Raw genomic sequence first — 27,785 nt, forward strand, 5'->3', positions numbered from 1 at the left:
GACCCCTTGCCAAGTTCTTTGCTGATAATGGAATAGTTCATCGAGTTACTTGTCCACACACACATCACCAGAATGGTAGTGTGGAGCGGAAGCATAGGCAGGTTGTTGAGATTGGCTTGACTTTGCTTGCTCATGCCAAGCTTCCCTTGCAATACTGGGATCATGCCTTCTTGACAGCCACCTATCTCATTAACCGGACTCCTTCTTCAGCTCTAAGCAACCTCAGTCCGTACACAAAGCTATACAATCAGTCTTTTGATTGTAAGTTTCTCAAGGTTTTTGGATGTGCTTGCTATCCTTTCCTCAGACCTTATACCAATATCAAATTAGCTTTCAGATCCAAGGAGTGTCTTTTTCTGGGCTATTCTTCTAGTCATAGAGGCTACAAGTGTATGGATAATACAGGGAGACTCTTTATCTCCAAAGATGTGGTGTTTAATGAGGGAAAGTTTCCATATTCTGAGTTGTTCCCCTCAACATCTGCTACAACACCTGTCCAGCCTCCTATTATGGCTCACATTCCTATTTTCCCTGCCCCAGTACAACAAAACAGTATCACTTCTTCACCACCTCCTGGTTTTGGTGTTGAAAGTTCTGCCTTTGGTGCAACTGCCACTCAGTCATCTCCACCTTTACCTTCACCAACAGACCCTTCACCAACAGACCCTTCACCATCCACTGTTGCTCCTTCTTCTCAACAACCTGCTGCAGTTCCTTCTATCCCTGAGCCAGCAGCAACTCCATTGAATCCTGCTAACACTCATAGTATGACAACAAGATCCAAATCTGGAATTGTGAAACCCCGGTTGTTTCCTACTCTTTTACTGGCTCAGGCAGAACCTACAACTGCTAAACAAGCTTTGAAGGATCCTAAATGGGTGCAAGCTATGCAGCAAGAATATAATGCTCTTCTTTCTAATCACACATGGTCTCTAGTTCCTATCCCTTCTGGGAGAAAACCCATAGGTTGCAAGTGGGTTTTTCGAATCAAAGAAAATGCTGATGGGACTATTGACAGATACAAGGCCAGATTAGTGGCCAAAGGTTTTCATCAAAGACCTGGCATTGACTATACAGAAACATTCTCCCCGGTGGTTAAGCCTACAACTATTAGGGTAATTCTTACCTTGGCAGTCACTTATGGTTGGCACATCCAACAATTGGATGTCAACAATGCTTTTCTAAATGGTTTTTTGGAGGAGGAAGTATATATGCACCAACCTCCTGGTTTTGAACATAAGGATAAAACTCTAGTCTGCAAATTGCAAAGGTCCCTATATGGTCTTAAACAGGCCCCTCGGGCCTGGTTTGAAAGACTCAAGGCTGCCTTACTCAAATATGGATTCCAGTCCAGCAAGTGTGATCCATCCTTATTCACTTTCTCATTTGGCCATGATAGAGTGTATCTCCTTGTCTATGTGGATGACATCATTGTCACCGGGTCTTCTATTGTCTTGATTCAACAGTTAGTTCAGAAGCTTCACACGGATTTTGCATTGAAACAATTGGGTGATCTTGATTATTTTCTTGGTATTCAAGTTCAGAGACTTCAGGATGGATCTTTAATTCTTTCTCAAACAAAGTACATCCATGATCTCCTTGAGAGGGCCAATATGGCAGAAGTAAAGGGAATCTCTACCCCCATGATCAGCTCCTCTAGATTAACTAAATATGGGGCAAATTACTTGCAAGATCCAACACTGTATAGGTCCATTGTTGGAGCCTTACAGTATGCAACTCTCACTCGTCCTGAAATTAGTTTCTCTGTGAACAAAGTCTGTCAGTTCCTTTCTCAGCCTCTTGAAGAGCATTGGACTGCCGTAAAGAGGATCCTTCGCTATCTAAAGGGCACTGCCCATCATGGTCTGCTGTTGCAGAAGGGGTTTAGGCACAAACCTATGCCTCTAAAGGCCTACTGTGATGCTGACTGGGCATCTGACCCTGATGACAGAAGATCTACTTCTGGTTTTGGCATTTTCTTTGGTCCAAATTTGGTCAGCTGGAGTTCAAAGAAGCAAACATTAGTTGCTCGCTCTAGCACGGAGGCTGAATATCGTAGTTTGGCTAATACAACTTCAGAACTTTTATGGATTCAATCTCTACTAACTGAGCTGAATGTTCCCTATCACACTCCTCATGTCTACTGTGACAACATGAGTGCTGTGGCACTTACTCACAACCCTGTACTCCATGCTAGGACCAAACACATGGAACTTGACATCTTTTTTGTCCGGGAGAAAGTTCTTAATAAAAGTCTGATTGTTACTCATGTTCCCTCACTTGATCAAGTTGCTGACATCTTCACTAAGGCCTTGTCTCCAACAAGATTTTCTGCTTTGGCTTCCAATCTCAGAGTTGTTGATAAGTTCACACTTCATCACCCACCTTGAGATTGAGGGGGTGTATTAGGGATATAGTGTTAGACTAGTTAGTTAGTCAACTATCCTGTTAGTTGACTAATGGTTAGCCATTGGTGTTAGACTAGTTAGTTAGTCAACTATCCTGTTAGTTGACTAATGGTTAGCCATTGCAATAGTCTTTATGAGAGACTATATATACCTATACTACTCACTGTAATCTTTACCTTTGATATAACAGAATTCAGTTACAATAGTTTCTCTCTCTAGTTTCTCTCTCTCTCTCTCTCTGAGTTTGGTTCATCTTCAACAGAAGGCCATGAACTGCATTATTTGGAGCAAAGTGACCTGTAATTAATAAGAGCAAAAGATGTTGCTAGTCGAGGTTCCCGCGCATATGCGTGCACCCCGGCCACACACATGTGTGGGTGATTAGTGGCTTGGCTTTTCCAAATGTGAAGGCCATACACATGCGTGGAGGGGCAGTGGCATGACAACTTGCTACACATGTGCGTGCAAGTATGCTACACATATGCGTGGCTCTAGAGTTAATTTTGCTATAAATATGACACTTTAAAATTTTATCTGATATCTTAGATTTTTCTGAACAAAGGATTGGATAAGGGTTTTTAGACCTTTCTTGAAGCTTTATTCCAGGTTTGATTATGTCTTTCTTAGTCGTGCCTGGCTAAATTTCATTTTTAGCATTTGGGATGTGAATCATTTTCTTTGTCATGTTTTAGTTCTTAGTTTGTATGAACAAGGTTTTCCTTCTATGAATCTATTTTCCTTTGATAATGTTAGCTTGAATGCATGCAAGTTATTTAGCTTATTGTGATCTTCACAAAAATGGGATTAAATTGATTTGTTTCTTGCGCCTTAGGAAAAAGGGCATGGACTAATAGTTGGTGGTCTGATAAAGAACTCTCATCTTCAATAGAGTCATCCATAGGTACTACGGAATTAGACTAATGAGATTAATTAAATTGAAAGTAATGCATGACTTAAGGAATTAACATGTAAAGACTTATGCTAATTAAATCAACCATAGAATGAATTAGATGAGCTTCATACACTCTTAGTTGTCTTGAACATAACTTAATTAAATTGATAAAACTGAACCCAAGTGCTAGTCTTTTTATCATAATCATCTCTTTGCTTCTTAATCTAGTTCACTTCAAAACTAAATACATATTGTCTTTTATATTCCAGTGCTCTCAACAACTATTTCATCTTGCATATTGATTTATCCCACAATCCGTGTGTATTCAACATTCTTTGTATTACTTTGATTGTACCGTACACTTGTGGATAGTGTATCAGTGCAAGACATAGGTGCACTTACAACCTATCATGACCCATTGGAACATCTTGAATAAAGCTCAATTTCCAAGCTTTTTTTTTTCCTTGGGCCGTATTTCTTCTCTTACGATTTACTAACTTTTAAATTTCTTATTTCATATTTTAAAAGGAAAAACAAATTAAACTAAGCATGAAATATATTTCATTATTTAAAAGAAAGTGTAATATTTTTCATGATTTCTTTTTTGAAAAACCAATCATGATATTTTTTCATGATTGTCCACTTAGAATCCTAAGGGACGTTGTATGCCAGAACCAAACAAACGATTTTTTTTTTTTTTTGGATTTTCCCTTAAACAAAACCATAGAAAATGAGCCGAAAGACAAACATTGTAGGTTCGAGTCACTTCTGGCGTGGCCATGTGATTTTCTTTTCGTTTTTCCTTTGCAAAACAGTTGAAGCCATGTGATATTGTGGAGCATAAATGCGTTAATGACTTATAATGGCCTGCATACACACACACACGTTTATGCAAAAGTATCATTTCAGGTGGACAAGAGGGAATTTTGTCATTAAAGAGAGTTCCCTCTAATCCAAATCGACTCAATATTATAAGGTCATTGTGGAAAGGACAGTCTAAGATGACTGGGTTTGGTCGGTTTACACATTCATTCAATGAGAGGAAGAACCGACCAAATAACTAGCTTTATCCAATTAATGATGCTAAAAATAGTTCATTTGTGATTTATAGAAACAAATTGAACGTGATGGAGATGCAGAAAGGAACCCGAAGCTTGAGATGAAGACAAGTGTTGATCTGATAATATAGTTATTTAGCTTACACAAACTTCCAACAAAACGGTTGAAAATTAAACTTGTTTTAGTTCCTCTTACTATATTGCATTCAATCTAGGATGTGTATATATAACCCTTGTATCTTCTTAGCTACTTCACACACACTCTTAGCATTTGAGCTACTAGTTTTAATTTCTTGCTAGCTACTTGAGTTTTTTTTGTGTAAGGTCGTCACCATGGCTACTTCAATGATGTCAAGACCCTTGATTCTCTTCTTAATTATTGTCTCACTACTAATCATGAGTTCAGAGGCAAGACTTTTCCCTAAGTTGTCAACCATGAATAGTAAAAAGGTTAGCAGTGAACTACTTCTACGTGACATTATCAACAATGCACGAAATAGCCACCATGAGAGGTCAATGCTGGCGGGGAAATTGGATAGAGTCTCACCTGCTGGGCCAGATCCTCAACATCACTAATGTTACCATGGTCAATGTAATGTGGAATTGTCTAAATGATGGTAGAAAAAGTCTAAATTACTTAGAGTCATTTAGACAATCCTTTAAGGGAAATTTTGACTGAATTAAGTGATATTTCTCTTTATGTTGTGTTATGTCAGAATAAGATTATTGTTAGTTATTTTGTTTCTCATATAAAATATTCCCCGTAAGTGTAAGCAACATAAAAAAAATTCATATAATTAAATTTTCCGACATCCTTACGATTAAGGGGTTGTTTAAATATATAACCCATGGAGAAAGTTGGGTTAAATTACTCATTACCTACGGTTATATTATAACATGTGTTCTTACATTATATCAACCTCACTTAATTTAACTCTTCTATTTTACATTTTTATAATATTTAAATTATTAAATAATTTAATTATAGAATAACCCTATCAATTTAGATAATAGCATGGAACTCCTTTTCTAGAATAAAATAAAATAAAAACAACAACAGATCCGCAATCCCCATTTTCATCCACACGTTCTTCTCTTCTCCAGCAACAGCCTCATAGGCAAAGTAGATGAGTGTGGTGTGGTGGTAGATCTCTGGTAGGTCGGTTCTGTCGATGTCATTGGCCTCTTCTTCTTCTTTCCTTATTCAATTGGTTCGGTTTTCACTTATCAAAATATATTGGTTCGGTTTTCTTCAATTGGGTCGTTTTACCATAGTTTTCAACTTTCAAGTGTTCAATTTTTTCTATATTTATCTCAGAACTCGAATGTGGTGATCGAACTTCAAGACTATGTTTATGCATGTGTGGTGTTGCGGTTCTATCTTTGTACAAACTAGTTTTTATCATACCTTATGTTTTCAATGAAATGCCTCATTGAAATCTATGCGATTTCTGTGGAATTCATCACTTCAACCACGTACTTCTTTATTGATGAGATTTTATTATGAGTTATTAAATGGTAAACTGAATACAAATTTGCAATGTGCAGGTATATAATGTTTGAATATCTACATTTATGTTATGCTTTCACTTACTTATCAATAATAATTACTTGTCATACATATGTAGGTTTATTCAAAGATGAACGTCATATGCCTCCAATTGCCCTGCAATGGCGTTATTATTGTACTCCAAAAGCCAAATACTGGGAGTATTCATATTTGCAACACCTACAATTTTGGATTATCTCTCACAACAAACTAGCATAGGGTCTAATAAATGTGTGTTCTTACAAGAGATTGAACATTATAATTTAAATTTTATTTTGTGAATGAGAATGTCATTGATGGAAGTGAGAGGATGAGAATGCCTCCTGTAATTACCAAACGGGTGTTTAATAGGATGTCTGATGAGGGATTACAGGGATAATGTGAAATTGGTCCTTATAGATCGGTACTTTCAAAGTGCATACAAACAAGCCATTATTTATTGTCTTGGTATTTAATTTAATAATTTATAGTTTACTAACAACCAGATTGCATAAAGTTGAGTAGCGAATTGTTTGCTTGTTGTTATGTCGTTATTTTTAGGGATGTCCTAAATATATAACTGGACGTTTGGGGAAGGTATAGAGTACAAGGTTGTTAACTAAGATAAGAAAAACTACTTAGAATTTCATATCAAGCGTTTGAGTTTATGAAGATGATGTTTGTTGTAGCTGATAAAATGATGAGATTCTACTATATTCCAACTGTTTATCGAAACACACCATTGTGAAAATATTTCATGTCAATTCCAACGGTTTATATTGGCCCTTAACAGTTTACAGAAAAATAGGACGGTAACTTAACCAACCAAAATGTTGCAAATAATATAAATAGATAAATAAGTTATTTTACATATTTCGCTCAAAAAATCCTCACAATCGTAGTGCAAAACAATTTCACAAACAAAAAGAATCTCTTTGTTGTGGAATTGTATCCAAAACAAGGATAATTTGCGGAGGCGTGGTGTGATCCTGAGCTTTGATGACTCTCATTGTCCATGAGGACTTAATTCAGACATGCTCTTGGCCTCGGATTAAAGTAAGAATAAATCTGAGGGGATTAAGGTAAGAATAAATCTCATAGATTAGGGATCTGGTAGTGTGGATGGCTACTGTTTGATCTTTATGGATTCTAAGCAATGTTATCATATTTAAGGATGGAGAACTGGACAATGTTGTGGACTTAATTCAGACACGCTCTTGGCATTGGATTAAGGTAAGAATAAATCTTAGAGATTAGGGGATTTGGTGGTGTGGATGGCTGTTGTTTGATCTTTATGGAATTAAGGTAAGAATAAATCTCATAGATTGGGGGATCTGGTGGTGTGGATGGTTGTTGTTGGGTCATTATGGATTCAATGCTATCATATTTAGGGATGGGGAACTGGACAATGCTCTTATTGTGGACTTAAGTCAAACATGCTCTTGGGTTAAGGTAAAGGTGTTTTCAGAACTCTTTGTTTGAATTGATTATGTGGATGATGGGGTGTCTTGAATCTTATTGGGCTTCGTCATGTATGGAGTTCCGATGAGGTTAGTTTATGGTCTTGGCTCATTCGCTTGTTATGTTATAGTGGGTGGCCATTAACCATGTTATTTGCATTTTATTTGAATTTCTAGATTTATTTGCTTTTTTCATTTCGGGATGGCTTTTATTGCTCCTCGTATCATCTTCATTTCTTGAATTTAATAGACTCAACAACAATTGCAAATACAAATAAAAAGCTTTCAAAGAATTAAATAAAGGTTTAGAAACCACAATCAATTCCATAAAATAAATTCTACTTCGTCAGAACCAATATTAACCAATGTAAATGAAGTTTGGGTGCACGTGTAAAACAGAACCAATTCTACTTTACAACTGAATTTCATAACGTTACCTACAAAACACACTTTTGTATGAAAAAAGTTATCAAATGTAAATGTGAATCATGTCGTCGTTTATTTGCATAAAATCAATTCTGTTCAAACCAATTTTGATCAAAATCAATTCTACTAATACCAATTTTATTTGTAGGGCATCACGTTCTCATACACAATTATAGTAAAATCAATTATGTTCAAATCAATTTTGGTCCAAATCAATTATGCTAATACCAATTATATTTGTAGGGTTTCACGTTCTCATACACAAATTTAGTAAAATCAATTAAGTTCCAATCAATTATGATCAAAATCAATTCTGCCTAAACCTGACAAACCCAAAGCGTAGATATGGGTTAATTTCTGTATGATCAATAATGAATGTTGACATGAAATGTTAAGATAATCTCATTTTTTTATGCATGTTGCTTTTGTGGGTGTTGGCATGTTCTACAATTTAAGGTTCCAGGATTTAAAACTCGAAACATAGATTCACTAACAAATTCCAGGTTTTAAAACCCATCACAAAAAAGTATTCCAGAATTTAATCTCAGAAAAAATTATTTATCTGTTTTGGTACATCCCAGGATTTAAACCCTTGAATGTTACCATGCATTCCGAGAATTCCACATCCCGTAACACATTGTATGTGTTTCGAGAATACAAATCTCGGAAGGTAATTTTCTCTATGTCTTCCGGGATGTAGTTCTCGAAACATTACAGACTTTCATATATTCCAAGTGTTAAAACCTCAGAGGCTTAGCCATGCATGTGTTCCGAGATTTAAATCTCGGAGAGTTACTCGTACGGTATTCTGATATTACAAATCCCGGAAAGTAAAGCCAACAAGGGTGTTATAAAAAAATAAAATTACTGCATTAAAAGTGGGTTGCCAAATTGGGTCATGGGTTGCCAAATTTAACACTTGAAGGTAAAAGAGAAAGCAAGGCCTAAAACATTTCCTCTACTTCTTATTGGTCGGTTACATAAGTCGTGCATGCTACCCAAAAAGGGAGAAGCAATCATTTTTAAATATAGCTGAACCACAAAAAACAAATATTGAAGAAAAGATAAAACAAGAAAGCAAATTTATAAAAAAAAAATAAAAATTCAGCTTCATAATACAAAAATTGAGCCCAATGAATGCCCGGCCAGCTCAAGGGAATGCAAAACGAAAATTTCCATCCCTTCACCTTTGAGTCTCTCTTATCCAGTTGAGTATATGAGAACAATCTTCCCCGTTCACAAAATGCCTTCATAAGAAAACAACAAGGAAAGTAATCAATATTGCGTCTTTATCAGTAAATTACTCATTCTGTATAGGAAAAGAAGTACCTATTTTTGGAGCGGTAAGACTTAAGTTTAGCAGCTACCCGGCGATCTGAAATATCTCTCGGCATGCTTAGGTGTTCAGGCACAAGAAGACTTCCATTTCCATAATTGTATGCATCGTGAATGAAGTTAAGAACGGTTTCCTGGCATGAGTTGTTCATCTCAAAATCAGCATAACGTAAACATTAATAATGGATTGATCAACAGAATAGCAAACATTTTCCTCTAAAGAAAATATATATATCAAAAAAACTATATACTGATGGAAACAACTACTTACGTTTAATAAACAGCTTCTTAAAAACCCCTCAACATAATAGACACTGGGTATTACATCCAATGTCTGTCTGGTAGCATTTTTAGCAAATAGGTTTTTTTTTTAAATTGACCCTATTTATGTTATGGTGTGAGCCTAATGGAGGCTATGCCAGAGACCTTACGATGAGGCTGACCAATTTTTATCCCTACTTGAAAGTAAGAAAAAGCTAGAGTTGTATGTTCATTTATACCAAAGGCAAAAGATTCAATTATACCAGAGGTTTAGAAGCATCAAGCCAGTGGTATATACGTTCATTGCGAAACCATGTCAACTGTCTTTTTGCAAAATTCCTGCAGAAAAGTCTCATGTCAGAGCAATGCTATATAACCCTGTCAAAATATAATATCATTTATGTGTGATATTGATAGGTACCAGCATATAACATGGTTTGGTTAATTGAGGGAGTTTCACTTAGTTGGTGAGTTAATTAGAGAGTGAAACTGATACGTACCCATATATAACACGGTTTAGTTAGTTGAGGGAGTTATCCCATAGGTTAGTTAGTTAGTTGAGGGAGTTTCACTTAGTTGGTGAGTTAGTGAGAGAGTGAGACTATAAATGGATAGTAAGAGAGTATTATCATCTTTTGGATCATTTTGGAATTGGGTTAGGGAGAGGAGCCGTGACTCTTGCTAAACTCAGCACTGTTGTAGTTCTCTGTTATAAAAATAAATTCCGTTTCTGCTCTTGTTCTTGGCTGGGTCTTACATTGGTATCAGAGCACCAATGCAGGTGCCCTGACCGTGAAGATCCTACAACAAACAGCATATGAAGCAGATGGCTAGCAAGAAAAATACTGGCACCACAAGTGAAGGAGGAAATTCATGCACTTTTGGGAGAGTGGCAGAAAGAAATCGCAGATTGGAGAAAGGAAGATGAGAGAAGAAGGAAGGAAGAGGAAGCAAGGAGGGATTCAAGGTTGCTTCCAGTCTGGTTAAGAGAATTTTATGAAAGAAAGCAAAAGGAGAAACAAGAAAGAAGAGAATTGGAGGCTGCAACCGAGGCAGACCGAGCAGCGGCAGAGAGGCCGCAGAGAGAATCAGAGATCACAGCGGAAGAAGAGTGAGCAGCGGCGGTGGTGTCACAGAGTCAACCAGCTGCAATATTTGTCATGGATCGCACGTCATCATCAGAAAAGTGTGAGAAGAACAACAGAGGTAGTCGTTTTCATCCAACTATTGCAAGAAGGCTAGTCAATGGAGGAAATCCAGAATTGCAACCTTCAAAGAGAAAAGAAGAATGAATTCACCATTTGGCTGCAAAACATCGATTTAGGGTTCAACGGAACAAGGCGGCCGAAATTGCGCGTCAAGCACTGGCCACCGTCATACTGTGAGTCTACCTAAGTACCCTGCGATTCCAAAGCAGCGGGGCAGTTTGCACGGTTACTCAAGCATGTTCGGTGGAGGCATCGAATGAGATGACCAAGCAGTCACCACGGAAACTGCCAAACACGCCCCTTTGCAAGCCAGAAATCGCCAAATATCCACCGGACAAACCACCTAACAACGAGCTCTATGGCGACGATGACAGCAGAATTGTTCGTCACAGGTCGTGTAACAACGGGGAAGAGAGAGGAGGATGAAATGAAGAAGGGTTTTGTCCAATGTTGTAGGACCTGCCTCCATCGTAGAATCCGTGATATAACCAGGTAATTTCAGAAACAGAAATATATTGATTATATCGAAATCAGTGAGCTAAGAGCTCTTACAATGGGGGTAAATACTAGAGTCTAAGACTCCTACCAGAGAGATATTCTCTCCTTACCAAGTACTCACAAGCATGCCTCCGTATCATTTATCTCTCCCTGCAAATATACCCGAATCCCCCTAATAATGGGCATCATGCCAGCACTCTAAGTTCTCTAACTAACTCTCGTTCTCTCCACTTTACCTCACTATTTTTCTTCTAGAGTAAACTTGCCAAATCCTGGGCCTCCGATTAGTTACTTCAATAATTGGGTCGGTGTGGACAATTGGCCCGAAGAGCCTATATATGAGAGTTCTATCAATCCACCGGAGCACAGTTCTCCTGCAAAGTTCGGCACTTCGGTAACGGCAATAGAGGTGACAACAAGAGCTGAACCTCTCCTAACCGAATGGGTCAAGCCCATGGCACTAAAGGGGAAGGTTGGGCCTTGCAAAATAGTGGAGCCAATCTATTACACAGTTTTGTATTTAAGAACAACTGTATCATCCATGTATGTTAGGCCATTTTATCATATTTTGGGCTCAAACTCCATTTACCCATTTACATGAGGCAGCAGGGAACCAGAAATCACTCCATAGAATCACAGGATTTTGCAACTGCTGTGGAAAGAGATTGGGAGACTTCCATGCTTTTGCTGAATCTATGGAGTTGACTATTAATGTGAGCAATTAAGAAGAGCAGTGGGATCAGGGAGGAAGTGGAATACATCAGCCATTTTTCCCCCTATTTTTCTACGGGGCAATATATTCTTGGTAACCTTTGTTTTCCCCTATTTTTTCTAATTCTAGAGAATCAGAGAGTTTTATCAAAAAAAAAATCTCACTGGACTCATCATCTAAAATCTTCCTTAGCCAGTACTTGTCAGACTGTTATTTGAATTTTAATGGCCCGCACTCAGTAACCACCACCCAGAGCACTCCCCGGATCCAAAGATGCAAAAGGAACCGATGGCGTAATTGCACCAGGGACAAACTCACCACCATCAACCACAACCAAATCCACACAGATGGCCGCGGGCACCTGGCGGGGCTTACACCCTCTCTTGACCTTTTAAGGACGCCCTCTCCGACAAGGAAGAGAAGCAAAAGGTGCCTCAGACGATGAAGATTCCCCCTTCTTAAATATGCAGCCACCAGCAGGAGAAGCAACCTCTGAAGGCGAAATGGTATACCCCTCCACAACTCCAGACAAACCCCTCTCAATGATGCAGGCACCAGGAGAAGTAACAAACTGCTGCAGCCCGCAAGAAACTGAGACAACATTGCTTGCTTCACCTGATCCGCAAACACTTGCTGCAACTACAGCAACATCTTCCATGCAATCTGAGCCAAGGCAACTCCCTGGAGATAAGGAAGGGATGCCAAAACCATACGAATCTGCATTGAAACAGAGAGCAGACAAGGAACCCCCAACAACACCAACGGGACATCTCTCCTCTGCTGAAAAAACCCACGCTCACAAGAGCCAAAGCCAGAAGCAAGCTGAAGAAAAAAAGTCCATCGAACCAGGAAAGGCTCCTTAAAACAAGGGTAGCAAAGGAAAAATCCAGATCAAGAACAACTCTTATAGCACCATAAATGTGGATCAGAAAGTCCTCCCCAATAACACAATGTTGTATCCAAACCAACTACACTGGACATCATTCACCAGGGAATAAAGAAGAAAACGGAACATCTACTTTCCTGGATAATATTTTACACAGTAGAAACTAGAAACACCAACTGAACAAAGATTTATTCAAATGAAATTCATTTCAAATAATATGCAATGTTGATCAATACAGAAAATTTAAGTGAAGAAAAAAAAATGCTCTGCTACCATAATCTTATGGGAAAAGAAAAGCATTACCGTGAAGCTTTTTGAAATTCAGCCAAGAATTTGTAAAATTCTCGAGCTGAACTCTGACCCCTTTGCTCTCTGCATGTTAGCAAGTACTCCATGCCCTGAAATTAGTGAATCGCAAATGAAAATTATAAGTAAAATGACTCCAACTATTTATAAAGCAGATACAACAATGAAATTAATACATACATAATCATATAGGCTATCAACAATTGCTAATATCAACATAACGTTAACAAATTGGAGAATCTTCAGCCCAAAATATTTCTTGTTCCTAAATCATAAAGAACTTCAAACTGTGGTACACAACACGCAGATCTCTCCGTAATATAAGAGAATATATTATAATATATTGATCACATCTTAGAGTAACTTTGGGCAATCTAGATTGTTCTTTAGTTTCTTTCTTTCCCTATTTATATTAATTTGTTTTTTGGTTTAGTTTAATTTAGACTAGGAATTTTAATTAGTTTCTCTATTGATGAGGATTATGAGACTACCATTAGCATAAATAAGGGCAAGTGTTGTCTTTTGTAACCCAACACACTATATCAATACAATTTGATTCACTGTATTTCTTTATTTCTTTTTCCACTTTCTATACCTTAAAGATTAAACTTTATAATTTAATCACTTTCAACCAAATCTATTTTATTATTTGAAATAAGCAAGTAGTAACATTGAAATGTAAATGTGAAAAATATAATGGTATACCTGTCTGTAACCAATTGCTCGAGTTGCAGAATTGGAGTTTGGATGAAGACCAATATCAAGAAGCCACTGAGCCTCCAACAAAATCCCATGCCTTCCTGCAGAAAGAGAACGAAGACTTTAGTTGCAGTAAAATACTCATTGAAGAGCATGTCATGTATTGTTATAACAGAAAAAACAAATGAACTTGCACATGCATACGCATACAGAAGATTTTTCTACAAAATGTATTGCATGAGATTCACATGCAAATTATGGGTGTTTCCAGTTCATGATATACCTAATAGCATATCTTCACACCGATAATCAAGTGACTTATAGAGGTCAAGTCTGTTGCTAGAAAGGAAAAAACACAAAAAGTCGTAGTCTAACTTTGATGAGTCGGTTTCCATTGCATCACCATAAGTGGTCATATGAGACGGCTCAGAACCATCAGCAACACTACAACCATCCTGTTCCGTGAAAGATTCATATGGTACCCGAAAAGCAGAAGGAGGTGATCCACTAGACTGCCATTCAAAAAGAATATAAATAAATGGTAAATTTATATATAAATACTTCAGACAACTTAGTAATCAAAAGAAATCATACATTTCAAGCATACATCCACAGAAAAGTTCAGGTAAAAAGAGCTAGTTCACTCAGTAGTTGGTTACAATTAAGCACATGTGAAAGAGATAGCACCACATTGGAAAAAAAAAATTGGATATTCTCGTGAACGTTTGGTAATGTAATGGTGCTTGTATTCAAATCTCATATCTGAACCTATGTGCAACAATTGAGACAGATAAAGACAGGAAAGAAAAGATAGTAAGTGAGTTTTTTTTAATGTTTCAGTAAAGGTTAGTAGCCAGCTCTGAATTAGTGTTTCATGACTGACTAAGTGTAACTTACTTACAACATTTCAAGCTTACCCTAATAATCTCTAGGCTACGACGTAATCGGTACCAATCATTCGATGCCACAAATTGGGCCTTTGGATCACCTGCTTTTACCACCAACTGCACAGCAGCATCCCAGTCTTCATTTCTCTGCAGTTTGGCTAATTCCAGATGTACTTGAGATGAAACCTCTGCAGAGGCTTTAGGCACATCTGGCTTTCCATATATGAACCTTTCATTTCAAAGAACAAACAAAAGAACTCTGATGTATATGTTCCATGTAACATGGTCAATAAGAACTTACAGAAAAGAAACTTAATTATGGTTTAAAATAAAACAGTAAAAATTCACTAATAAAGTGGATGCTCACTCAGCAGCATTTGACAGAAGTTTATTTATATTCTAGAAAAGTCAAGCTAATTAAGACCTTTACCTGTATATCCTACTGGTAACCGAACATTAAGAAGATTAGTGAACTACCATAATAGACTACAAGTGTGTACATATCCTTCGAGAACACAAGTTATGAAATACTCAGAACTAAGTCAGCATTACTTTTTCCTCACATTTTCCAACTATATTAGTGTCTAACCATGCTACTTCCACCCCTGTTAATTTTCTCCCTATTATTAAGTACATAAATATCCGTGAGATTGCTATTTAAATGAATGATTCCATCAGCAGGTTGCAGAAATATGAAAAACAGATTTCATTTCCTATTTATGTTCTCTTACTAATGTTACAGAAACATCACACAACCACTATGCAATAATTAAGGAGTTCCATTTGAAAGAAAAACTAGTCAACAAACTTAGAACAGGTAACAGTAAAACACATACCATCTTAAATACAATCCAGTGCCCCCAACAACTATGGGAACACGGCCTTTGTCAAAAATACATTTTGTAGCTTGCCTTGCATCTTCAAAAAACTGCCCAACAGAATAGTCTGATAAATAATAATTAGTTTTAATTGGAGAAAATAAATGTCATTCAAAAATTCAACAACAGAAAAATCAATCTCAAGAAAACCATATTCAAATTTATGCTTCAACAATTAAATTTCAGTCCATCGGCAAAACACACCTTCAGATGGGTGCAGTATATCAACAAGATGATGCGGTACCTCCTAACAAGAACAACAAACAAAACAATAGTGAAAAACTAGATACAAGGATGCCAACGTGATTAATCAAGCAAAATAGGAAATCCTAATACTTATAACCCAAGTCACATTGCAAGCAATAAAGTCCATACATCTCAAACAGAGGCCAATGTAAAATAAAACATCTCTTCACAATTACACACACCTTTCTATCATCTAAGGAAGGCTTCGCAGATCCAATATCAAGACCCTGATAAACCTGCAATACAAGCCAAAGAATCCAATTGAATCAATAAAAGAAAATACTTGCTCCATTATCGGGTTTGGAAGAGTTTTTGTTAATCCTTTTCGGACTTATCTTATAAGCACTTAATTAAACTCATAAGAAATAACTTATGACATAGCTATAAACTCTTGAGCTTATGTAAATAAGCTTCCAAATAAATTCATGGATAAGCGCTATGCTGCTATGCAACTTTAATTTACAATTACAAGAAAAATATCATTCCATATCCAAAAAACTTTCATGAAACCTTGTAGCATCCCCATTACTGATATTAGAAAGTGGGAGACCTGACTCAACCTAAAAGCTAGCTCAAGAGTCGAGACTTGTTATACCCTTTATAAACTATATCTATGTCAGTGTGTTACTATGTCATATCTCTAGCCAATGCAAGACTTCTAACAACTGATTTTTCACTTACCAATTACTATCATGCAACAATTTAAAACAAGAATACCATTTCCAGAGAAAAAATAAAAATTAGCAAACATCTCAACAAACTTCAGTATCCATAATTTGGCTGAACAGTGTTTTTCAATACCCTTGGAGCCTAAAACCCTACACGAACTTGTTAAATGCGGATATAGCGTGGTGTCGCGGCAAGCCCAAAAAACGCTATTTCGAGCGCTATAGCGGGAAATAGCGGTGAATAGTTGAGTAGCGGTGAACCCTAGGGCGCTAGGCTATAGGCTATTGCGCCGCTATAGCGCGCTATTAACAAGCCTGCTACTAACACTTCATACGCAGAGCAGCAACGCGAGAAGAAGAAGAAGCAGCGCTACGAATAGAGCTTTGTTTGTTAGAATGTGCACGTACCTGGACAGAGTCGGCACTGACGATTTCGCCATTGAGGCGCTTTGCGAGCTCCATTGCGAGGCGGCTCTTGCCGGAACCGGTAGGTCCAGAAATGACTATCACCTTCTCTTTCTTCTTCGTTTCGGCTGCGGTGGCGATAAACCGCAGCCGCCGACTGAATGAGAGCGGAGATGCTCGGAATAGGGGTCTCTCCGGGAGACGGAGGCATGTGCGGAGGCTGCATACTCCATTGTTAATCATCTTCGGCGTTTTCAGGCAAGCCCAAGGCAGCGTTCCTTTAAGTTCAAAATAGGATAAATATAAATATAAATTTCGAAAAAAAAAGGATAAATATAAATATAAAATATGGCTTAATTCTCAAATTGGTCCCTCTGTTTGTCTCACGGTCTGAGATAGGTCCCTCCCTCAAAACAATTTAGTAAAATATCATCACGTTTGCACAACATTAATAGTATGTCTTCACTGGAGGCTTCGGAATCGTATAAGGAATAAGACAAGACTCTATCCCCTGTCTGGCACACGAGAAGGAATTAGTGCTAGCAATCGTGCTACTATCTTGCCTTGGAGCTCCGAAGCATACGTTAAGTTTTTTTTTAAAAAAAAAAAAATCTTACACATCAGGAAAATAAATTAATTAAAAAACTCAGTTTTCTAAATTTTCTAAATCCCTAAATGAAAAACATTAAATCTCAATTCCTAATATTTTCTTGTTTTTTGCTATTATTCTTCTTGTTGTTGTTATTCCCATATCCATTCTTAGCAGTGTCATTGGTATTGTTAATCTAGTCCTCAGAAGTTGCACGGATGATCGAATGTGGAAGTTCTCTGAGAAAGATGTCGTTGCGACCACTCATGAGAAAAGTGTGTCTTATTTTGAGATTGAGCTTGTACGTTGTAAACGTCGCATCGTCTATTTGACTAATCATGGAGCATATCATTGTATTGGAGAAAAATCCTGGAGTTGCTAGTGGACAAAGAGTCTAGCTCTTGGTGGATCGAGGATTCCGCGTGTTTCCATTTGAGATTTGATCTCTGAAGATTATGAGGGTCGATCAAAAGTGGCAACAACGGAAGGTCGCTAGCTTTAGGTTAGCTGCATTCGTGTGTATGTCCCGCCTGTTGTGTATGGAGTTGACGATTTTATTTGGATCAATGAGATTGCCTTGAGTATATGGCGTACGCTAACAATAGAGACTAATTGATTTGTGTTGTTGTATCCCTATGTACTTGTATGCTATGTTTGTGTTTGTGCACGTTCTACGTTAACTTTGTGGAAAAAGAAGTTGGCCCTTGCATTCTCTTCTTGGTCGTGTATGTTCTCTTGGATGTTTCTTCTAGACAATGTTGAGCTCGCTAAGCGATCGGTGGACTGTTCTGGCCCTCGGGGTCGATCGAGTTCGAGCTGATTAACGCTGGTTCGAGAGACACTTGGGACTGCTACTATCATACCCAACATTTTTCATACTTCAGACAGATTGAGGAGACTCATTTTGATGACTATGGTATTCCCATATCTACTGAGTCTATGTGGAGATCCTTGCGTTGGCTTATTCCTCCGTCAATGGCTCTTGTGGATCTTGAGGTGACTCTGACTATTACTTGTTCCACCACGACCTCTAGTAACTTTTCGGCTTCTGAGGAAGCTGTCTCATCACCCCCTTGAGATGAAGGTGACGATTCCCCCCTCCTTCACCTATTTAGTATCGCGTTCTTCATCCGGTCGTTTGTGGAGGAGAAGGTGATTCATCGGTAGCATGTATATCTCACGGTCTTGTTGGTGGATGGACCTAGAGGGTCCTCTGGACAATTTCGTCCGCGCTATAGATGTTGGAGCAGGACTTTCTAGCGACATGGAAGAGGAGGATCTAGAGGAGTCTTCACAATAGTCTTCTAACCTAGGTGGGTTGTCGAGGGCAACGTAGTATTTATGAGTCTTCTCTCTTATTTATATTTTGCGGGCTTGCTGGGTGGAGTGCGATATTGTGCTTCACTGTGGAATCTCATTCGCTAGGTGACGGAAAGTGCGACATGTACGAAGTCTTTCCTTGCGTGGTGTGCTCTTCATTTTGTGTAGAGCTAATACTCACCTTATGTTTGAGCCTGTGGGGCACATGTCCTTTTAAATTATGTGGTCTCATTATTATATAATACAATTGCATTTGACATGTTTATGCATGATTAATCATCTTTATGTTTTAAAAAAAATACTCGTGTTTTTACCAAAGTAAATGCTTGGTTTAGCATGTTTAATTCCCGCTTCTGGTCACTAAAGTAATTCTCTTAAAATTGGGGTATTACAAGGGTGCAAAGTGTTCTTGATGGGGAACCACTTAGGCTTGATGTATGCTTGCACTATTAATATTGCTTTCTACCAAGTTACATCCAAAATTAATGTGCATGGGTCTTCTTAGGGCAGCAGAGGTAGATGTTTTGGTGTTGTTTGGTTTTAAGGGCCATTGAGAGCTTTATTTTCTTGGTGCTTTCGGTTCTGTCTCTTGGCTTTAGGGGATTCTATTTCATCTTTGGTACTTCGTTGGGTGGGTTGTTTCTCTTTTCGGGTTGGGTTGTCACTTGTCACTAGTTCTACTGGGTTTTAAGGCGCTTTTGAGGTGGGTTGTATTTCCTTCATATTTTCCTCATCAATTTACATATTTTTCTTTAGAGAAGCGTTAAATCATTTCATTTTGTTTCAGGTATTAGCTTATATGCTTATATACAATTTTAGTCCCAACATTTGAATAGTTTTTTTTTATTTTAGTCCCTATCACTCTTTGATTTTGTTTACATCCCTCATTTTTTTCATCTTGCTTTATTTCTCTGTCGCTTATTGTAGGGTTTGTCTCCTTTTGATGTGAGAGAATCAGTTTAAAGGGTAAAATAAATCATCACAATCATAGATTAAATTTCTTTATTTAGTTTTCACAGTTGGTAATCACTATTTATGATTATGATTACTTACTTTACCCTCTAAAATGAGATGAGCCAAATCCCTCATTGTGTTCCAGTACCTTTTCCCTATAAATTATAAACCTGATTGATCTTATATGTGCAATTTCAAGTTTAGCTAGAGTATGTTACAAATTTAACTTGGATCTTCTTGTGTCGAGAGGTGATTTATTGTTCGTACAATTGCATTCCTCTGTTTTTTTATCTTAGCTAGCATATGTTCAATGAATTACTTTCATTCCTGCAATGAGCGAGTCCACTGATGGGGTGTTCCTTTCCACACATGTAAATGTTATTTCTCTAATGCGTTGTCAATACAACTCATATTTTGCAACGAAAGGTTAGTTTTGGCCTTTTTTAATTCACACATCACTTGGATGACCAGCATCCATCAATACAACTGAAGAAGTGATAAAACGACATTTTGTCATAACAATTCAGTTAAGTAGCCTTTGCTTGAAGATTATGAGATTGAAGTCCTTATATTATTGATTATTGATGTCATAATTGCAAATGAAATAAGAGGGATGTGAGTTATATCGGGGCAAGTCCGAATTGACATTTCTAAATATTGTCTTAGGTTGTGTTTGGATGAGGGATTGTAGAAATTTAAGGGATTTTAAATGTTAGGGAATTCAATTGAATTCCCTTGAATTTCAAATTTTATTGTTTGGATAAAATGGTGAAATTCCCTCAATTGTAAAATTCTTTGTTTGGGTAATATAATTGAATTTCCTTCATTTAATTTTTTTATCTTAATATAATCGGTCGAAAACCCTAAAAATCAGCCCGACTCTCAAAAATCGACCGAAAACTTAAAAGTCGACACAAAACCCTAAAAAGTGGTCGAAAAATCGAAAGTCGGCCGAAAACTCAAAAGTCGACACAAAACCCTAAAAAGCGGCCCAAAACCCTAAAATGGCCAGAATACCCTAAAAATAGGCCGAAAACGTGAAAGTCGGCTCGAAACTCAAAAATCGGCCCAACACTCAAAAATTGACCGAAAAACCTAAAAGCCGACGGTTGATTTTTAAGGTTTTGGGCCGATTTTGAGTTTTCAGCCGAATTTCGAGTTTTCGGCTGATTTTTTAGTTTTTGGCTAATTTTAGGATTTTGGGTCGATTTTTGAGTTCGGTGCCGATTTTCAAGGTTTTGTGCCGAGTTTCGAGTTTTCAGCCGATTTTTGAGAGTCGGGCCCATTTTTAGGGTTTTGGGCCGACTTTCAGGTTTTCTGCCGATTTTAGGGTTTTAGGTCGATTTTTGAGTTTCGGGCCTACTTTCACGTTTTCGTTCGATTTTTAGGATTATCGGCCAATTTTTAGGGTTTGGTGTCGATTTTTGAGTTTTCGGCCGATTTTTGAGAGTCGGGCAAATTTTTTGTGTTTTGGGCCGACTTTCTGGTTTTCGACCGATTTTTCAGTGTCGGGCCGATTTTTAGGGTTTTGGGCCGATTTTTTAGTTTTCGGCAGACTTTCGACTTTTCTGCCGATTTTTGAGTTTTTGGTCGATTTTTGAGTTTTTGGCCGACTTTCACGTTTTCGACCGATTCTTAGGGTTATCGGCCAATTTTTGTGCTGATTTTTAGGGTTTTGGACCAACTTTCAGTTTTGGCTTAATTGCAACTTTGGTCCCTGACGTTTACAAAAGCCACGATTTTGGTCCCTCACCTAATTTAATTACATAAATCGTTCCTCACCTAACACTCTGTGAGCAACGTTAGTCATTTTGTCAATTTGCTAACGGAAGGAGGCTGAGGTGGATTAATAATATGACGTGGACGACACTAGGGAGTGAGAGAGAGTCACGTGGGGGAGCATGTGACCTCCAACGGTCACCTTCTTCCCCTTTTCTCCTATAAAACAGAAGCAGCTCGCGTGTAAGGGTAAGGGTCCTTCTCCAACTACTGCAACTCGCGTGAAAGACGAAGAAGCTTCTCCAACTGCTGCAGGTCCTTGGGTTTGACGGTTATGGGGGGATTTAGCGAAGGTTCATCTGCCTGTTCAGGATCTGGAAGGCGATTCCACAAGTCCAAGCCACTGAAGATTCTTTGAGATTGCGGAGTTGAAGCTCTCCTTGTAGCATCAGGGACACCATACAGTCATGGAAGGGTGTTTTATGGCTGTGGATTGTACAAGGGTCCCCATGTGACTCTCTCTCACTCCTCAGTGTTGTCCACGTCAAATTATTAATCCACCTCAGCCTCCTTCCGTTAGCAAATTGACAGAATGACTAACGTTGCTCACGGAGTGTTAGGTGAGGGACGATTTATGTAATTAAATTAGGTGAGGGACCAAAATTGTGGCTTTTGTAAACGTTAGGGACCAAAGTTGCAATTAAGCCTTCAGTTTTTCGGCCGATTTTTAAGTGTCGGGCCAATTTTTGAGTTTTTGGCGGACTTTCGAGTTTATGGCCGATTTTAGGGTTTTAAGCCGAGACTAATTTTTTTGACTGAATTTAGATAGGGTTAAGGGAGAGATGAAGAATTTGAAATTTCTTCCTATTTTAAGGTGATTTCAATTACCCTAAATCCTATTGAGTAAAATACATCATTTAATTACTAGTAATTTGAGAATTCTCCACATTAGATATCCAAACAGGGTATTTTAATTGAAGGGATTTGAAATATCCTCTAAAATTACATTCCCCTTAAATATTCCCCCATGGAAACACAACCTTAGATATTTAAAGGATAATTTTTAAAACAAAACAACCAAGTACCAGTTTTGATGCTTAAACTCCAATTGGAATTACAAAAATGAATGGCATGTTTCTTGATGGATAAATCACCATTTGCTTAAACAGGGCAGAAATAGGAGGAGAGATTAATTAGTTGAATACATAAACGGTTTTAACGCTGCGTGCTTATTTTCTGGACTCCAGTACATATGGGACGTGCAGTTCCCTTTGCTCAACAACTCAGGGGGCGTTTGGTACAAGGGATCATTAAAGATTCCCGGGTAAGTTAGGTTGGGAATGTAACATTCCCATGTTTGGTACAAGTTTCAGAAAAAATATTCCCGGGTATTGTGGATTCCCAGGCATACAATTTACATTGATTTTCTCCAAACTTCATTCCCATGTTCAAGGATGGGTATCTTGCATTCCCATGGGAATGGAAGTTATTTCCCACTAACTTTTATTTTTACTTCAAATTTTATATTTTTAATTATTTTAATTAAATAAATTTTAAAAACATACCTGGGAATTGAATTTATCAACCATACACTTTTTTAAAAGATGCCTGGGAATAACATTCACATCATAATATCCATGGAAATCCACTTACCCGGGCATGATTTTTGATAACTTGTAACAAACGCCCCCCAAGTGTGCCTTTTGAAAAAGTTATGGTTGGAAATTACTACTGTGCTAAATAATTTCACATATGGAGCAATAAGGAGTTAGGGACAGCGAGGAATACAAGTTTACAAAATGGTGATGCTCTTAATATTTGAGTCCTCACTCTGGCCAGTGTCACTCAAACATCACAGTCCCCTGTGTCATAGTTTTTTTTAGAAATTCATCCTCTTATTTGTTTCACCGTTTACATGCGCTCTCCACTGCTTGGAATTCTTCTTGCCGTCATATTCTCATCTCTCAAACCCTTGATCTAGCCCTCTAGAAAAATCTCCCAAATCCCATCCCAGATCTTTATCCTCTCGCAACCATAATTCTATCCTTGATCCTTAGTCCTTGATCGCAACCGTGTTTTAAATTCAAAATTCGGACTATTGTTTTTCTTCTTCTTGAGGATTAGATTTGAGTGATATCTTTATCCTCTCACAACCATAATTCTATCCTTGATCCTTAGTCCTTGATCGCAACCGTGTTTTAAATTCAAAATTCTGACTATTGTTTTTCTTCTTCTTGAGGATTGGATTTGGGTGATGTCTAACAAAACCTAACACTAATTCGTGTGATTGTTTCTGTTGTTCTCCTAACCTGTCTCATATTTTGAACAGTGCCATTTATTTGGGACATCTCCCTGCTGCAATTCTACAAATTGTTGGAACAGTCTATTAAGCCTTTTAACTGATATTTTTAAATATGACTTTAAATGACATTTAATCTCAACCATGTATAATAAATATAATTGTAGAGTCCCGACTTAATACTTTTATCTCTCACAATAAACACTAAATTAAATCAATAACCCGTGCATTGCACGGGCTACTAATGGCTAATAGAATATGATTGCATAGATGGCTCTAAATGTTGAATAATACACGAATACGTTGAGAACTGAAAGTGGAAAGATTTAAAATACCTAACTTAAGAATAATAAGGAACGAGAATCATAAAAGAAAAGTTGACAACTAATGAGCTGTGAATGTTCTAGGAAGTTAATGATGATGACACATCATACCTCTGCCAAATTTATGTTTTTAATACTATGAAATTTGGAAGTTTATTATAAGCAATTAAGTACGATTTCAAGGCAACATCAATCAAATAGCATATTAGACCGGCTAAGTTTGACAAACAACTAGCCTTCAAAAATTCTGAACTTCAGATACATGACACGCAGGTTCAATAGGAAGTAGAGTAACAAAATTAATAAATACTAATTCCTTAAGATTAATGTCTGACATAATTCTTCATTATCTACATTGGCCACAAGAATCTCTGCAGATCATCTTACCCATTATATGTGTTACCACCAACTGCTGCTCCGAAATCCCTGCTTGGAGTGTCCCTAGTCGGAGCATTGTTTGACCAACCTGCATTTGGGGAATACCCTCCCACGTTCTGGTTTGGTGGCACCCCTTCCATGTTGCCAGCATAGTTATTCTGGTTTGAAGGATACCCTGCATTTGGACCATAAGCACTGTTAGGAGGTGCACCACCCACGTTAGGAGGAGTTCTGCCAGCATAGTTATTCTGGTTTGGAGGATACACTCCTTGGTTGTTAGGAGGGTAAACACCTGCTTGGCTGTTAGGAGGGTATCCACCTGCTTGGCTGTTAGGAGGGTATCCACCTGCTTGGCTGTTAGGAGGGTATCCACCTGCTTGATTTTGAGGATGGTAACCACCTGCTTGATTGTTAGGAGGGTATCCGCCAGGGTTGCTGGGAGGGGGGCCAGGCATGTTGCCTGGACGGGGAGAAGCAGGGTATCCACCTGCATTGTTGGGAGGGAATCCACCTTGATTGCTTGGAGGTCCACCAGCATTGTTGGGAGGAAACCCACCTTGATTGCTTGGAGGTCCACCAGCATTTGGTGGAGGCCTATTCTGATAATCCCTGTTCACCACATTCTCCCTCCTCCTGTCAAAGTTTCTTGACCTGTCATTATTCCGAGGCCTGTCATTGCGCCTGTTCCTTTCATTTGCTCGAGCATTGTTTCTAACCCATTCTTCATGATACTTGGGATCATAAGGAACTGCTTCCCCGTTTATAAACGGCTCACCTGGTAAACAAAATAAAAAAAGAGTTCACGAAGCATGCAGTTGTGGCCCTTCCAGAGGGCGAAATACTACATGCTACACACTAAGTGTAGCATACTGAATGGATATAAATAAAAACCAGACCACAGAATAGAGATTACCTCCATAATCTTTCTCCCTAACATTCAAATACGAATCAGGAAGTACCCACCGAACTTTGGGCAGTTCTGCAATTTCAAAGATAAAAATTTGAAACCCTTACTATTTATAAAAAGACAAACAAAAGCCAAAAGAAAAAAAAAGGCGTGGAACCATGTATACCTTTTAACTTATAAGAAAGTTCTTCAGACACAAGCGCCCCAAATGCAAAGTAGTGCTTAGTCGAAACAGAATATATCTTCATCCTCGCTTCTTGCTCACTACAGAACGACAACCACACAGTAGACGATAAGCCCAGAACACGCAATCATTTGCTAATAGTGAGTAGCCTTTTTCTATAGTCTAGAGCACAAAATACCGAAAGCAGTGTATAAAATAGAATGGAATGATAATTAGTTGAGCTCGTTGGATTGATTAGGAATTATGTTATAACAAAAAGTAATGAAACAAAATGAATCACATTCTGTCCCATTCCATTCAATCCCTTACATTTTCTTCCCACCAATTTGGGAGAAACGAGATAGAACATGAATAATTTTCCATTCAACAATTAAAATATTAACAAATTTAAATTCATTTCAATCCATTATTCTAAATCAGATAACCAAACAAATTCAAAGAAATCACAGAAACCTATAGACATCTAATAACTCATCGAATTGGATAAAACATTCGTAAAAACAAACATTAAGATTCAAAACGCAGTAGTTACGGCGGTGATTACCTTCCGACAACCTGAGCCAATGTTTTGATATATCCATCGATGATATCATCCCTAGTTGGGTCACCTTCGGGCTTCTCCATGACAACGAGCCAGTGCTCGAAGTCGCAGCCATCGAGCAAAATGGTTTCCTTCGGGGGACGGTTGGACCAGTTAGGGTTAGGATCGTTGAGGGAGGAGGTGGTGGCGCGGGTGGAGAGGGAGCGGGCGGAGGGGAAGAGGTGGCGGCAGGTGGGGATGGATACGGCGGAGAGGGGACGGTAGCGGCGGAGGAAAGAGAGGGCGGAGAGGGAGGGAGTGGTGGTGGTGGTTGAAGTGGAGAGGGAGCGAGTGAAGAAGGGAGCTAGGTTTAGGGTTCGGGTTTTGGGAAGGACGCGAGAGAAGATCTGTGTAGCCATCTTTGAGGAGATGAGAAATGAGAGAAAGATGAAGGAGTGAGGATTAGGGGTTTAGGGTTTTCTTATAAGTGGTGCTTGTGCTTCTAGAATGCACTCCACAAGGTGGTGTATTCGGGCCTCTTATAAATTGATTAAATCTTTCACTTGATCATTTTTATGAATTAGACTAAAAATAAATTAATTTAATCAAGCATTTGGATCAATGGGCTTGTAATTGATTTTTCTTAGTTAAATAATTGATATTTGAGCCTTAGATATTCTTGGGACATAAAGTATTTATTCATTTTCATAATGACTAGAAACGTGTGAGCTGTCAGAGAACATCAGCCGATAGCCCGATAAGTAAGCGTAGCTAAAATATGATGATTAGTTGAGGTAAAAGTACTCTCTACACATAAACGAGATTTATAGAAAAAATCATATGTGCATGTCTGGAGATAAAGATATTTCCAAAGTATGGATACAAAATATAGGTTTAAACACGTGAAAATTGAAAATATGACTAATCCTTAAAATTAGGGATAGCAGTTACGAACTTGGGATCAGCCGATACAAGGAAGAATGACCTTCCAAATTGACTAGGAGTAAGAACCATGAACACCCCATGATTTGTAGTGGATTTCACAAAATAGGACGTAGGTCGGTTTTATATGTGGTAACTGTTGTAGTCAGCTGAAACTCTTGATATAAATAAGGAAATAGTTAATTTTGCAAAAAAAAAATCATAACCATCAATCAAAATATAAAATTTGTGTACTCTTCGTTATTTTCCAATTACTCTTACTCATTTCATCCTTTATTTATTCGGTTAACATTTAATTACCTTCAACCTTACCTCTCAATAACAATAATTAAAAGTTTTTTGGAGTATCTTAGGAATCTATATTGAGGAACATAATCTCTTCCTCGAGTAATTACTTGTTAGGGGAATCATTCTATTGGTTTCTCGACCGACTCATACGTCAAGCCTGAGACCTACAACTATCCCCAATAAAACATAAACCCTAAAATGAAGGATACGCAAAGAACTCAAGTGAATCTTGCCCTCACAAATCAGAATTTCAAAGTATGTGTGTTGATGTGATTCAATGATGGGAAACCCTTTTATATGTGATAGAAACCCTTTAGAAATCAAAATAGAGATTTTAAGATGAGAGAAACGAGTCTGAAAACTCTTATACTCGTGATTTTGAAACCCAAAGTGTTTAAATATTCTAACTACCACTAATAATCGATTAATACATGATGGTAATCGACTTCTAGTAGTTGTTTTCTCTCTCTGGTATGAGTAAGTCTAGAACTGGTAATCTTTACCATAAGTTGTTGTCGCAACTATGAAAACCTTTTAAGACCATTTTGCCTAAGGTTTCTAAGTCTTTTAATTATGAAAATATTCTCATATTATTTAGAAC

At 37.8% G+C, this 27,785-nt stretch overlaps 2 protein-coding genes across 4 annotated transcripts; both read right to left on the reverse strand.

The window, feature by feature from the left end:
• Positions 1–8,620: 8,620 nt before the first annotated feature.
• LOC130749095 (tRNA dimethylallyltransferase 9) lies at positions 8,621–17,045 on the reverse strand. Of its 2 annotated transcripts, none has more exons than XM_057602382.1 (11): positions 16,765–17,045; positions 15,871–15,924; positions 15,647–15,689; positions 15,401–15,509; positions 14,595–14,793; positions 13,961–14,189; positions 13,684–13,778; positions 12,976–13,070; positions 9,632–9,707; positions 9,102–9,241; positions 8,621–9,019 (listed from the first exon to the last, which is right to left on the reverse strand). In XM_057602382.1, the coding sequence occupies exons 1-11, from the start codon at positions 17,002–17,004 to the stop codon at positions 8,956–8,958; spliced, it is 1,344 nt and encodes a 447-aa protein (XP_057458365.1). In that variant the 5' UTR covers positions 17,005–17,045; the 3' UTR covers positions 8,621–8,955. The 2 variants fall into 2 exon arrangements, with proteins under 2 accessions (XP_057458365.1, XP_057458366.1); XM_057602383.1 differs by having other exon boundaries at positions 15,401–15,492; positions 16,765–16,858.
• A 7,096-nt stretch (positions 17,046–24,141) lies between these two features.
• On the reverse strand, positions 24,142–26,452 carry LOC130747045 (multiple organellar RNA editing factor 8, chloroplastic/mitochondrial-like). 2 transcript variants are annotated; one of them, XM_057599864.1, is made up of 5 exons: positions 25,979–26,452; positions 25,417–25,514; positions 25,257–25,322; positions 24,636–25,118; positions 24,142–24,518 (listed from the first exon to the last, which is right to left on the reverse strand). In XM_057599864.1, the coding sequence occupies exons 1-5, from the start codon at positions 26,371–26,373 to the stop codon at positions 24,349–24,351; spliced, it is 1,212 nt and encodes a 403-aa protein (XP_057455847.1). In that variant the 5' UTR covers positions 26,374–26,452; the 3' UTR covers positions 24,142–24,348. The 2 variants fall into 2 exon arrangements, with proteins under 2 accessions (XP_057455847.1, XP_057455846.1); XM_057599863.1 differs by having other exon boundaries at positions 24,142–25,118; positions 25,979–26,450.
• Between the last annotated feature and the right edge of the window lie 1,333 nt (positions 26,453–27,785).

The sequence above is a fragment of the Lotus japonicus genome, chromosome 3 (genome assembly GCF_012489685.1).
Source record: "Lotus japonicus ecotype B-129 chromosome 3, LjGifu_v1.2".
Lineage (NCBI taxonomy): Eukaryota > Viridiplantae > Streptophyta > Magnoliopsida > Fabales > Fabaceae > Lotus > Lotus japonicus.

Bases quoted from the DNA above. Each gene is read 5' to 3' on its own strand.
- LOC130749095 (XM_057602382.1), bottom strand. From the start codon at position 17,004: ATGATTAACAATGGAGTATGCAGCCTCCGCACATGCCTCCGTCTCCCG. The intron at 15,510-15,646 runs GTGTGTTTTGCC...ATTATTTATCAG, and splicing joins TATACTGCACCCATCTGAAG to ACTATTCTGTTGGGCAGTTT. The intron at 14,794-15,400 runs GTATGTGTTTTA...TTGAAATGAAAG, and splicing joins ACTGGATTGTATTTAAGATG to GTTCATATATGGAAAGCCAG.
- LOC130747045 (XM_057599863.1), bottom strand. From the start codon at position 26,373: ATGGCTACACAGATCTTCTCTCGCGTCCTTCCCAAAACCCGAACCCTA. The intron at 25,515-25,978 runs GTAATCACCGCC...GTCGTTCTGTAG, and splicing joins TTGGCTCAGGTTGTCGGAAG to TGAGCAAGAAGCGAGGATGA. The intron at 25,323-25,416 runs GTATACATGGTT...TTGAAATTGCAG, and splicing joins ACTTTCTTATAAGTTAAAAG to AACTGCCCAAAGTTCGGTGG.